The 12,725-nt window shown below is 51.3% G+C and overlaps 1 protein-coding gene across 1 annotated transcript in view; it reads left to right on the top strand.

Moving 5' to 3' along the window:
• Positions 1-1,958, top strand: part of fam50a (family with sequence similarity 50 member A) — a 105,261-nt gene extending 103,303 nt beyond the window's left edge. Inside the window, exons 12-13 of the mRNA XM_063035033.1 lie at positions 1,079-1,189; positions 1,490-1,958. Of these exons, the coding sequence (XP_062891103.1) occupies positions 1,079-1,189; positions 1,490-1,498 (120 nt within the window). The 3' untranslated portion in view covers positions 1,499-1,958. The remainder of the gene's footprint in view (positions 1-1,078; positions 1,190-1,489) is intronic.
• Positions 1,959-12,725: the final 10,767 nt, after the last annotated feature.

Here is a 12,725-nt window from a genome sequence, read left to right as displayed (position 1 = left end):
ACACACACACACACACTCTCACACACATATACAGACACACACACACACACACACTCTCTCATACTCACACACTCTGACATACACATTCACTCACACATACACACACACAAACACACACATACATACACACACACTCACACACATACACAGACACAATCACACACTCTCACATTCACGTTCTCTCACACACACACACACACTCGCTCGCACTCACATACTCACTCTCACACACATACACACTCTCACACACATACACAGATACACACAGACACTGTCTCACATACTCACACACTCACACACATACACAGACGCAGACACACACACACTCTCTCTCACATACTCACATACTCACACACACGCACACACACACGCACACACACACACTCTCTCTCACATACTCACACACACGCACACACACACACTCTCTCTCACATACTCACACTCACATACACATTCACACACACACACTCTCACATACTCACACACTCACACTCACACACACACACACACAGACACTGTCTCACATACTCACACACTCACACATACACAGACACACACACACTCTCTCTCTCACATACATACACACACACACACACACGCGCGCGCGCGCACACACACACACACACACACACACACACACTCACTCACTCACTCACTCACTCACTCAGGTGAAGGTGGGCTCGAACTGAGGTCTCTGGAGCCATACAACGGTGGCTCGGCCCGTTGCCCCATGGTCTGTTTTGCAGGGTTTATGTGTGATCGTACAGGAGGGTGGGGTTGTTCCAGGGGCCAGTAGGAACTGGCCCTTTGGCACATTGCCATGTTGGAACGAGCTAACTACACTCTCATGATTAAAAGCCCAGCCACTCTGGTTGCCTAAACAGTGTCCTTATCCCTGCATTCACCGCACACCCGTGTGTCTGTCTAACAGCCGGTAAACTCCCTCTGTCGTCCCTGGCTCCCCCACCACGCCTGGCAACACGTTCCAGGCACCCACCACTCTGTGGGTAAGAACTCGTCTCCCCCCCCCCCCACCCCAGTGAGCACGTGCCCTAATGTGGACGATTCCCCCCCCCAGTCCCACGCCGGTAAGGTGGTGCTGCGCAGCTGGTATGAGAAGAACAAGCACATCTTCCCCGCAAGTCGCTGGGAGCCGTACGATCCCGAGAAAAAGTGGGACAAGTACACGGTGAGTATACGGACACAGACAGTGAGACGGGGGTGGAGAGGGAATGCCACACTGCGGGAGGAGCCGTGAGGAGGGAGCGCCGTGCTGTGGGAGGCGGTGAGGAGAGAGCACTGCACGTTTTCACCAGTGGGGTGTGATGGAGAGAGGAGGGGGCAGGAGGAATGATTGGGTTACCGCTGCTCCCTCAGCATGGTGTGGTGGTGAGTGTGGGCCATGGATGGCAGCGTTTGGGGAGGGGGAGAGGCAATGTCAGGGAGGAGGCGAGTTCCTCAGTTCATGGTCCCCTTTTCTCTTTTCCAGATTCGGTAGAGATGGCACCTCAGGGAGCCAGCACCAGCTCGGGGGTCTGAACCCCTCACCTGGCTTCACCACCTTTCCCTCAACCCCAGTGTGTCTCCTGCGACGTCGTTCCCACATCTAACATTCCCAGTTCCAGGAATACCAGCTCTCCTCGAGGTTCAGACTCAGCCCCATCCGTTTTCTCCGACCCTCACTCCACCACCCCTTTCGTTCCTCCACGCCATCGCTTTGCGTGTTTGTATGCACATGGGGGCATGTCTGCACCCCTGGTGTGTGTGACAGTCAGCCTGTGCATCTGGGTAGTCACGTGTGTGTGCGTGTGTGTACCTGGGGGTGAGTGTGTGTGTGTGTACGTGGGGGTGAGTGTGTACCTGGGGGTGAGTGTGTGGGTGGGGCTGCTCTCCATCACTGGGCGGGCTACAGTGTCCATGCTGGGGCGTGAGCCCCCCACCCCACCCCAACCCGCACATCTCTCTCGCTGAGGGTGTCTGCGTGCTGCTCTGGCAGGGGCCCCACCCTCAGCGCACAACCCTTCCCCAGTGCCGGGGCAGGAGAGCTGCACACTGTGGGAAAGCTGCACTGTCAGGGGGCGATGGGGAGCTCTGCGCTGTGGGAGGGGTAGTGAGGGAGTTCCGCTTTGTGGGCCAGTAATGGTCCTTCGTGCTGTGGGAGGGCCTGTAAGAGAGCTCCAGGCTGTGGGAGGGCGGTGAGGGAGCTCCAGGCTGTGGGAAGGGAGGTGAGGGAGCACAGTACTGTGGGAGGGGTAGTGAGGGAGCACAGTACTGTGGGAGGGGTGGTGAGGGAGTTCAGTGCTGTGGGAAGGCCAGTGAGGGAGCTCCGCTTTGTGGGTCAGTAATGGTCCTTCGTGCTGTGGGAGGGCCGGTAAGGGAGCTCCACACTGTGGGAGGGGCGGTGAGGGAGCTCCAGGCTGTGGGAGGCGGTGAGGGAGCTCCACACTGTGGGAGGGGCGGTGAGGAAGCTCCAGGCTGTGGGAGGGTGGGGAGGGGGCTCCACACTGTGGGAGGGGCTGTGAGGAGGGAACTCTGCATTGTGAGAGGTGTGGGGAAGGAGTTGTGTGCTATGGGAGGGGCAGTGAGGAAGGAGGGAGCGCCGCTCTGTGGAGGGGCGGGGGGTGGGTCTTCCTCTGTGAGAACAGGTTGCCAGAGGGAACACCCCACAGGCCTGCCTTTGTCTCGGCTGCTGGAGGGTGGGGGCAGGGAGCTCGCCGCTGTACGTAGCTTTGGTGAATAAAATAAATGCCAGATTTGTTGTTCAGTGGGTCAAGTCTTTGTGTGTGTGTGTGTGTGTGTGTGTGAGAGTGTGTGTGTGTGTGTGTGTGTGTGTGTCTATGTGTGTTTGTGAGAGTGTGTGTGTGTGTGTGTGTCTATGTGTGTTTGTGAGAGTGTGTGTGTGTGTGTCTATGTGTGTGTGAGAGTGTGTGTGTGTGAGAGTGTGTGTGTGTGTGTGTCTATGTGTGTTTGTGAGAGTGTGTGTGTGTGTGTGTGTGTCTATGTGTGTTTGTGAGAGTGTGTGTGTGTGTGTCTATGTGTGTGTGAGAGTGTGTGTGTGTGTGTGTCTATGTGTGTTTGTGAGAGTGTGTGTGTGTGTGTGTATGTGTGTGTGTGTTTGTGAGAGTGTGTGTGTGTGTGAGAGTGTGTGTGTGTGTCTGTGTGTGAGTGTGTGTGTGTGTCTATGTGTGTGTGTGTGTCTGTGAGAGTGTGTGTGTGTGTGTCTATGTGTGTTTGTGAGAGTGTGTGTGTGTGAGAGTGTGTGTGTGTGTCTGTGTGTGTGTGAGAGTGTGTGTGTCTGTGAGAGTTGTGTGTGTGTGTGAGAGTGTGTGTGTGTGTGTCTATGTGTGTTTGTGAGAGTGTGTGTGTGTGTGTGTCTATGTGTGTTTGTGAGAGAGTGTGTGTGTGTGTGTATACTAGGCAGAGCCAGACCCCCTCTCCAGAGACAGTAACACTGGCCTTTTGTGTCCCGGGACCACTCACCCACCCAGCCAGAGGAAGGGGTGTGTCAGGGGGCTGCAACCTTTTGTTCCCAGCCCCGGGTGGGGGCCAGATAATCCGGCCTGTCCCTGAGTCCAGACTCTGACGTACAGCACAATGCTCCCTCCCCACATGGACGGCAGTGGCTCGAGGGGGCGGGGACGACTCAGCCACCTGTTACTCAGGGCTGCTGAGAGAGTCGGGAGATGAATGCCCCCCCCCCCCGGCCCCTGGTGTTACACGGACCTCGTGAGTGATTTGTAACTCCTCATCGGTATGGAATGGGCGCGAGGGAACAGAAGTTAGCGTAACACTTTACGGCGATCGCCAGTCAGGGTTTAATTCCCTGTCTGTAATTAGTTTGAGCGTTCTCCCCGTGACTGTATAGATTTCCTCCGGGTGCTCTGGTTTCCTCCCACATTAGTGAGTTGTGGGCATGAGGTGTTGGCACCAGAACCGTGGAGACACTTGTGGGCTGCCCCGGCACATCCTCGGACTGTGTTGGTCGTTCCCACAGGAGAATGTGGAGGATGGGGTGGAATCTCATTAAAACCTACTCAATGTTGAAAGGACTAGATAGGGTGGATGTGGAGAGGATATTTCCTATGGTGGGGGTATCCAGAACTAGAAGACAGCCTCAAAATCGAGGGGCGACCTTTTAGAACGGAGGCAAGGAGGAATTTTTTTAGCCAGAGAGTGGTGAATCTGTGGAATGCTCTGCCTCAGACTGGTGGAGTCCAAGTCCGTGCGTATATTAAGTTGATCGTTTCCTGATCGGCCAGGGCATCAAAGGATGTGATGAGAAGGTAGGTGTATGGGGTTGAGTGCGATCCAGGATCGGCCATGATAGAGCAGACTCGATGGGCTGAATGGCCTTATTCTACTCGTGTGTCTTATGGTTGATGCAAATGACACACTTCACTGTGTGTCTCATAAACACAAAATACTGTGCAGATGCTGGGGTCAAAGCAACATGCTGGAAGAACTCAGCAGGTCGGGCAGCATCTGTGGAAACAAATAGTCAACGTTTCCACGGATGCTGCCCGACCTGCTCAGTTCCTCCAGTGTGTTGTGCGTGTCACTGTATGTCTCGATGTTGCATGTACGGCGTACTGGGAGACCCTGAGTTCAAAGACTTCAAGTGTTCCGCTCTTTGGCTGTGTCACTGTGCGGAGACTCAAATGCAGACCACACGCCTGGCAGTCACGGAACAGCCAGACCGGACCGCAACAGGCAGAGATATCAGTGGTGAAAGCAAGCTAGCCTTCCGCACCGGTTGGTATCACAGCTGGAGTACTGTGTACGGTTTTCACTCTCCACACTTTGGGAAGGATGAGCCAGTGCAGAGCAGATTGCCCAGGAGGTCGCCCGGGATGGGGCGTCTCAGTTACAAGGAGAGACAGGGTCTTCTCCCCAGAAGGTGGTGGGGAGAAACTACCGGTCGTGCACGTTTTAACATCTAGAGAAATGCATCAGTGTGTTAACAACCAACATGACCTCAGGACGTGCAAGTGTCGCCATATCCCAGTGCCAACATAGCCTGCCCACAATATTCAGTAGAGCAACACTTCTTAAATCCATCACCCCAACTAGGCTTAGGCCACTGACAGCAGCTGGCCAGAGTCCTCACTCCTGGGTCGAGGGTTGATCGGCCTTGGGGCTTCCAATTTCACCACTCGTCTTCAAGGTGAAGAGCCCTCCTTTCCCAGAGATGAGGTCACCCTCCTCTCCTATCAGGTTGCATCCTCTGCAGCCCGTTACCTTTCCCACCCAACTGGCTTCACCTGTCACCCAGCTAGTCTTCCTGCCTTTTTATTCTGGCCTCTTCACCCTTCCTTTCCAGTCCTGAAGACGGGCCTTGCCCCGAAACGTCGACTGTTATTCATTTCCTGACCCGCTGAGTTGCTCCAGCATTTTGTGCGTTTTGCTTCCATTGGCCTTCCTGTAGCTCTGGGTTTTTATGGGATGGGGTTGCTAGCGACATGCTAACCCTTCTTCCTCTCGCAGCCGGGCTTGGGGCCGTCCATGCTGGAGTTAGAACCACACAGAATGCAACAGCAGTAAACAAGCCAACACACATACACAGACCTCCAGCTCCAGGGCCGCCTGTCTCTGGCCTCCAGAGGACTCACAGGCATCAGACCTTCGACTTCCCCACAAACTCACAGACATTTGCGACTTGGTATTGACCCAGGACTCGCTGGTGACGATGAATGTTATCACCGTTTAGTTAGGAGTTGGTTGGAGGCAGTCCAGGAGGGAGAACAGAGCAATGAGGTAAGGGCTTCGGTCAGCATGGATGAGTTGGGCTGAAGGGCCTGACCCCATTCTGCAAAGGTCACATGTACATCAAAACATACAGTGAAATTAGTCAACACACACAAAATGCTGGTGAACGCAGCAGGCCAGGCAGCATCTCTAGGAAGAAGTACAGTTGATGTTTCAGGCTGAGACCCTTCGTCCGGACTAACAGAGAAAAGAGATAGTAAGAGATTTGAGAGGGGGTGGGGGAGACCCTAAATGATAGGAGAAGACAGGAGGGGGAGGGATGAAGCCAAGAGCTGGGAAGTTGATTGATAAAAGGAATACAAGGCTGGAGAAGGGGGAGGGACACCCCCCAACTTCCACCCTGCCCTCAAATTTGCCTGGTCCATTTCCAACACCTCCCCCCGCCCCCTTCCTCGATCTCTCTGTCTCTGTCTCTGGAGACAGCTTATCTACTGATGTCTACTATAAGCCCACGGACTCTCACAGCTACCTGGACTATTCCTCTTCCCACCCTGATACTTGTAAAAATGCCATCCCCTTCTCTCAACTCCTCCATCTCCGCCACATCAGAATGAGGCTTTTCATTCCAGGATGAAGGAGATGTCTTCCTTTTTTAAAGAAAGGGGCTTCCCTTTCTCCACCATCAACTCTGCTCTCAAACGCATCTCTCCCATTTCACGCACATCTGCTCTCACCCCATCCTCCCGCCACCCCACTAGGAATAGGGTTCCCCTTGTCCTCACCTACCACCCCACCAGCCTCCGGGTTCAACATATAATTCTCCATAACTTCCGCCACCTCCAACGGGAGCTCACCACCAAGCACATCTTTCCCTCCCCCCCACTTTCTGCTTTCCGCAGGGATCGCTCCCTACGTGACTCCCTTGTCCATTCGTCCCCCCCCATCCCTCCCCACCGATCTCCCTCCTGGCACTTATCCTTGTAAGTGGAACAAGTGTTACACATGCCCTTACACTTCCTCCCTCACCACCATTCAGGGCCCCAGACAGTCCTTCCAGGTGAGGCGACACTTCACCTGTGAGTCGGCTGGTGTGATATACTACATCCAGTGTGGCCTTTTATATATTGGTGAGATCTGACGCAGACACCTACGCTCTGTCCGCCAGAGAAAGCAGGATCTCCCAGTGGCCATACATTTTAATTCCACATCCCATTCCCATTCTGACATGTCTATCCACAGCCTCCTCTACTGTAAAGATGAAGCCACACTCAGGTTGGAGGAACAACACCCTATATTCCATCTGTGTAGCCTCCAACCTGATGGCATGAACATTGATTTCTCTAACTTCCGTTAATGCCCCACCTCCCCCGGTACCCCATCCCTTATTTATTTATTTATTTATCTATCTATCTATCTATCTATCTATCTATCTATCTATCTATCTATCTATCTATCTATCTATCTATCTATCTATCTATCTATCTATCTATCTATCTATCTATCTATCTATCTATCTATTTATTATTTATTTATTATTATTTCTTTCTTTCTTTCTTTCTTTCTTTCTTTCCCTCTCACAATAACTCCTTGCCTGTTCTCCGTCTTCCTCTGGTGCTCCCCTCCCCCTTTTCCTTCTCCTTGGGCGTCCTGTCCCATGATCATCTCATATCCCTTTTGCCAATCACCTGTCCAGCTCTTGGCTCCATCCCTCCCCCTCCTGTGTTCTCCTATCATTTCGGATCTCCCCCTCCCCCTCCCACTTTCAAATCTCTTACTATCTCTTCTTTCAGTTAGTCCTGACGAAGGATCTCGGCCCGAAACATCAACTGTACCTCTTCCTATAGATGCTGCCTGGCCTGCTGTGTTCCACCAGCATTTTGTGTGTGTTGCTTGAATTTCCAGCATCTGCAGATTTCCTCGTGTTTGAGTGAAATTAGTCATTTGCATCAATGATAAACAGCTGGGGGATGTGCCTGGGCAGCCCCACATGCACACAACTTACTAACCCTACCCTGTACACCTTTGGAATGTGGGAGGAAACTGAACCACTCAGGGGAAACCCGTGTGTTCTGGGCAGAACGTACAAACTCCTTCCAGAACAGAACTGAACTCTGATAAAGCATCGAAGTATTGCCCTATGATAGATTGGATCTGGGAGACAATATGAAATGAAAGATGATGCAGGTCGGGCAGCACCCATGGAGAGAGGGAGAGTTAGTGACCTTACATTAGAATGGTCACAAACAGGAACGGCTGGTTAGCTGAAACTGACAAGGGTGTCATTTGTACATAATTACAGTCTGGCCTGTTGAAGGGGGAATCCACGTCAATTGTTCAGCACAAGACAAGGTTGGTTGTCAGAGAGAATTTAGGGTGGTCCTGCCCTCGTCACTTCTCAGCCATGTGACCTCGAGTCACTCAATTGTTGAGGTAAGATTAAAACATGCTGGCATTCAGAATCTAGTTGATTCTCACTGACACGTGACATTATATTTGTCATTTTGCAGCAGCAGTACAGTGCAAACACAAACATACTATAAATTACCACAAAAAAAGAATAATGAGCCGGTGTTCATGGACTGTTCAGAAACCCAAAGAATCTGCTGCTGGATCATTGTGTGTCTTCAGGCCCTTGGACATCTCTGTCTGATGTTAGTAATGAGAAGAGGGCACGTCCTGGATGGTAAAGGTCCTCAGTGATGGACGTCACTTTCCAGAGACATCGCGTTTAGAGGTGGTGGGGAGGGTTGTGCTCATGATGGGAGCTGGCTAAGTCTACAACCGTCTGCACCTGTTCCCGATCCTGTGCACTGGAGTCTCCATACCAGACAGTGATGCAACCCGGTCAGAATGTTCTCCATTGTACAGCTGTAGAAATCTGCGAGTGTCTTTGATGACAAACCAAATCTCCTAAAACTCCTAATGAAATACAGCCAGGGATTCGCGGAACTCGTAATGTCTGCAACTATCCAAGAAGGCTCCTGCGTGCCATCAGATGAACATATCCAAGTGAATTCCCAGACTTCGTTCAGGATGTTGGGGGGTGGGTCCTGGTGCCAAGAGGTGTAGTGAGGGAATTCTGAAGCTCTGGAAACAGAAAGCTGAAGCTATGGCTGTAAACGACAGACCGAGTGGGTTGTAGGGGAAGGAGGGTGTCACAGAGACAAGTTGGGATGGAGGGGGTCACAGAGATGGGGAGGGCTGTAAGGCCACATTTGTGTTATTGAGTTGGTCAGTTGGTGAGCACAGAGATCACATAGAGCAGTATTACGCAGAACAGGCCATTCGGCCCACAATGTGTCTAACTTCATGCCAATTTTTACAAAAAGTTCTTCACCTGTGTTGCATCCGTATCCCTCCATTCCCTTCATATGACTGTGTCTATCTACGAGCCCCCTAAACCTCACTAAACTGCCTGAATCCCCTACCCCCCAAGATAACCCATTCTAGGCACCTGCCTTTCTGTCACAGCTCCTCACTCGTCACCCCCTTAACGTTAACAGCATGGCTCCCAGTGCTTGACATTTCTACCCTGGGGCGAAGATTTTGACCGTCCACCCTGTTTGTGTCTGATAACTTTAAAAACTTCTGTCAGTCGTCGACACCCTGCCGGGAGCAATCATGGTCATGGAAACACATGGTCCCCTACGTCATATGGCATGGCGCATAACAGACAAGCGATGAACCTGGACCCCAATATCCCTCTGTACCTCAATGCTTTTACATTTGCCCTCCCAAAGTGCAGCACCTCACACTCGCCTAGATTAGACTGCACCTGCCACTTCTCTGCCCATGTCTGTAACTGATCTACCTTCCACTGTATTCTTTGTCACCTCCTCCAATCTTGGTTCCATCTTCTGGTCAGCGAATCCACCCACCCACATTTTCATCCCAATCATTGATACGTGTCCCGTACAACAGAGGTCCCAGCACTGATCCCCAAGGAACAGGACAGGTTCTGGCTCTCCAGCCAGAACAACAGCCTTTCTCCAGCCCCTACTCTCTGTCTTATGGTCTCCTATTGAAAGTGGAAGGGCTCGTCATTAGTGAGGGTGTGAAAGGTTATGGGGAGGAGGCAGGAGAATTGGGTTAAGAAGGAAAATAAATCAGCCGTGATGGAATGGCAGAGTGGACGTGATAGGCAGTTTTCTTTTCTCTGCCACGCCATTAACTGCTGGTGTTTAGGGCAGCACTGGAGATCCTCCATCTCTGGTGGTGTTTAGGACTTCCTACAGCGTGCCAGTGACTTCCTCTCGGCTTTCACTCCTGTCAGTTATGCAAGTCCCAGGTGGACACTCAGGAATACTGTCACACTCAGATGTAGAAGGATTCTTCATTGCTGTTTCCATAACAATTTTGTTTTGTTAGCTCCAAACTCAACTAGTGGACCACGCTCAGTCTGGTTTCTACCCTTTGACCTCTTTGGCATGGGTGACCCTACCAAGAGCCCTGACTGCAGCCAACATAGCTCTCTGAGTTGCTGAGGCACAGGAGCCTCCAAATCATGACAAGGTTGTCGTCCTCCTGGAAGAGACTTAGTAGGCTGATTGGCCTAATTCTGTTTGTATGTCTTACAGTTTTCCTATCTTCCCTCGGTAAACCAGCCTCAAATCCAAATTCAGCCACGATTATCTTCTGAATCAATCTACCATGTGGGACCGTGTCAACTACCTCACTGAAGTCCACATCGGTAACGTCCACTGCCTTCTACCTCCTCAAAAATCTCAATATGACAGCATGGCCGGCCTTGGTCAGAACCCCCAAGTAGGCCACTACCTTTCCAAAAGCACAATTTTGAATGGATTCCAGGTCATGTCAGATGTGGGAGCTCGGAGAGGCCTCCAGTCTCCCTGATAGCTACATATGCATGAAAGACATCAAGCTGCATCTCCTCAGAGACCGTGCTAGGGAACTGCAGCTGCAGCTGGGTGACCCTCGGCTCATCCGGAGAATGAGGAACTGATAGACAGGAGTTACAGGGAGGTGGGTTCCTGGGTTCCTCTCCGTGGATTGTCACCTTGTTGCGGTGGAGAAGCTCGTGTGGTCCTGAGATCCCGAGAGCAATGCCGTCTGGAGCTATGCTCCTGGTAGGGTCACCCATGGCGGTAAGGTCGAGGGTGAGGTCCCTGACAAAGAACAATCCAACCAAGACCTCAATGGTGGAATAGGCGGACGAAGTTACTTTGAACTCAACGGCTGTGAAGACGGATGAAGGCTGCAACAAATCCATCAGCTCCAATCGTCGTGGTTTCCATGCCATTGGAATCAGTTGGTTGATTTGTGAAGTATCATGTGCTTCTTGGAGTGCAACATCAAGTACACGTTAAACAAATACACACACAGGCGACTTCGCTCTGTGGGCCACTTCTTCAGAATGAAGACCATCATCCTCGACCTCGAGGGACAGCCACAACGGATGACCCCTGGGTTGCTGGACGACGGTCAGGAGAGAGAAAGAGAATAGGCAGACAGTGCAGAGTGCCTCTGTAGCCGTTCCCCTCAGTAAGAAGCACACTGCTTTGGGTACTGTTGGTGGGGAAGCCCTACCAGGTGAAGCTGGGGGTGTCAGGTCTCCGGCACTGAGCCTGATGCTGTGGCTCAGAAGGGAAGTAGGACAGAGGAGAACTGCAGTAGTGACAGGGCATTCTACAGTTAGAGGAGCAGATGAGAGGTTCTATGGACACGAAAGAGACACCCAGATGGTACGTTGTCTACCAGGTGCCAGGATCAGGGACATCTCCGATCAGGTCTACAGCGTTGTAAAGGGGGAGAGTGAACAGTCAGAAGTCGTGGCACATATTGGCACCAATGACGTCGGCAGGAAAAGAAAGGAGATGCTGAAGGGAGAATATAGGTAGAAACTTAAAAGCAGGACCTCCAGGGTAGTGATCTCTACATGCCAGTCAGGGTAAGAATAGGGTGATTTGGTAGATAAATGTGTGGCTGAGGAACTGGTGCAGGGGACAAGGTTTTAGATTTCTGAATCACTGGGATCTCTTCTGGGGAAGGTACAACCTCTACAAAAAGGGCAGGCTGCACCTGAACTTGAGGGGGACCAATATCCTCACGGACAGATTTGCTGGGGCTGTTGGAGAGAGCTTAAACCAATGTTTATGCAAATTATCGGACTCTGGCGTGGTGTCAGAGGACTGGAAAATTGCAAATGTCACTCCACTCTTCAAGAAAGGAGGAAGGCAGCAGAAAGAAATTATAGACTGGTTAGCCTGACCTTAGAAGGTGGGAAGATGTTGGAGTCAATTGTTAAGGATGAGATGATGGAGTACTTGACAACACAGGACAAGATAAGACAAAGTTGGCATGGCTTTCTGAAGGAACAATCCTGCCTGACAAACCTGTTGGAATTCTTCGAGGAGATTACAAGTAGATTAGATAAAGGGGATTCAGCAAATGATGTATATTTGGCCTTTCAAAAGACCTTTGACTAGGTGCCACACATGAAGCTGCTTAACAAGATAAGAGCCCATGGCATTACAGGAAAGTTGCTGGCATGGTTAGAGCATTGGCTGATTGTTAGGATGCAGCGAGTGGGAATAAAAGGATCCTTGTCTGGTTGGCTGCCAGTGACTAGTGGTGTTCCACAGGGGTTGGTGTTGGGACCTTTTCTTTTTATGCTGTATATAAATGATTTAGATGATGGAATAGTTGCCAAAATTGTTGCCAAGTTTGCAGATGATATGAGGGGCAGGTAGTGTTGAGGAAACAGGTAGACTACAGAAGGACTTAGACAGATTAGGAGAATGGGCAAGGGAGTGGCAAATGAAATACAATGTTGGAAAATGCATGGTCATGCACTTTGGTAGTAGAAATAAATGTGCAGACTATTCTCTAAATGGGGTCCAGAAGTCTGAGATGCAGAGGGACTTGGGAGTCCTTGTGCACAACACCCTGATGTTAACTTGCAGGTTGAGTCGGTGGTGAGGAAGGCAAATGCCATGTTAGCATTCATTTCAAGAGGTCTGGAATACAGGAGCAGGGATGTGATGCTGAGGCTTTGTAAG

This window comes from Mobula hypostoma, chromosome 28 (genome assembly GCF_963921235.1).
Source record: "Mobula hypostoma chromosome 28, sMobHyp1.1, whole genome shotgun sequence".
NCBI lineage: Eukaryota > Metazoa > Chordata > Chondrichthyes > Myliobatiformes > Myliobatidae > Mobula > Mobula hypostoma.
Note: the sequence above shows the minus strand (reverse complement) of the source record. Positions and strands in the feature narration are given on the sequence as shown.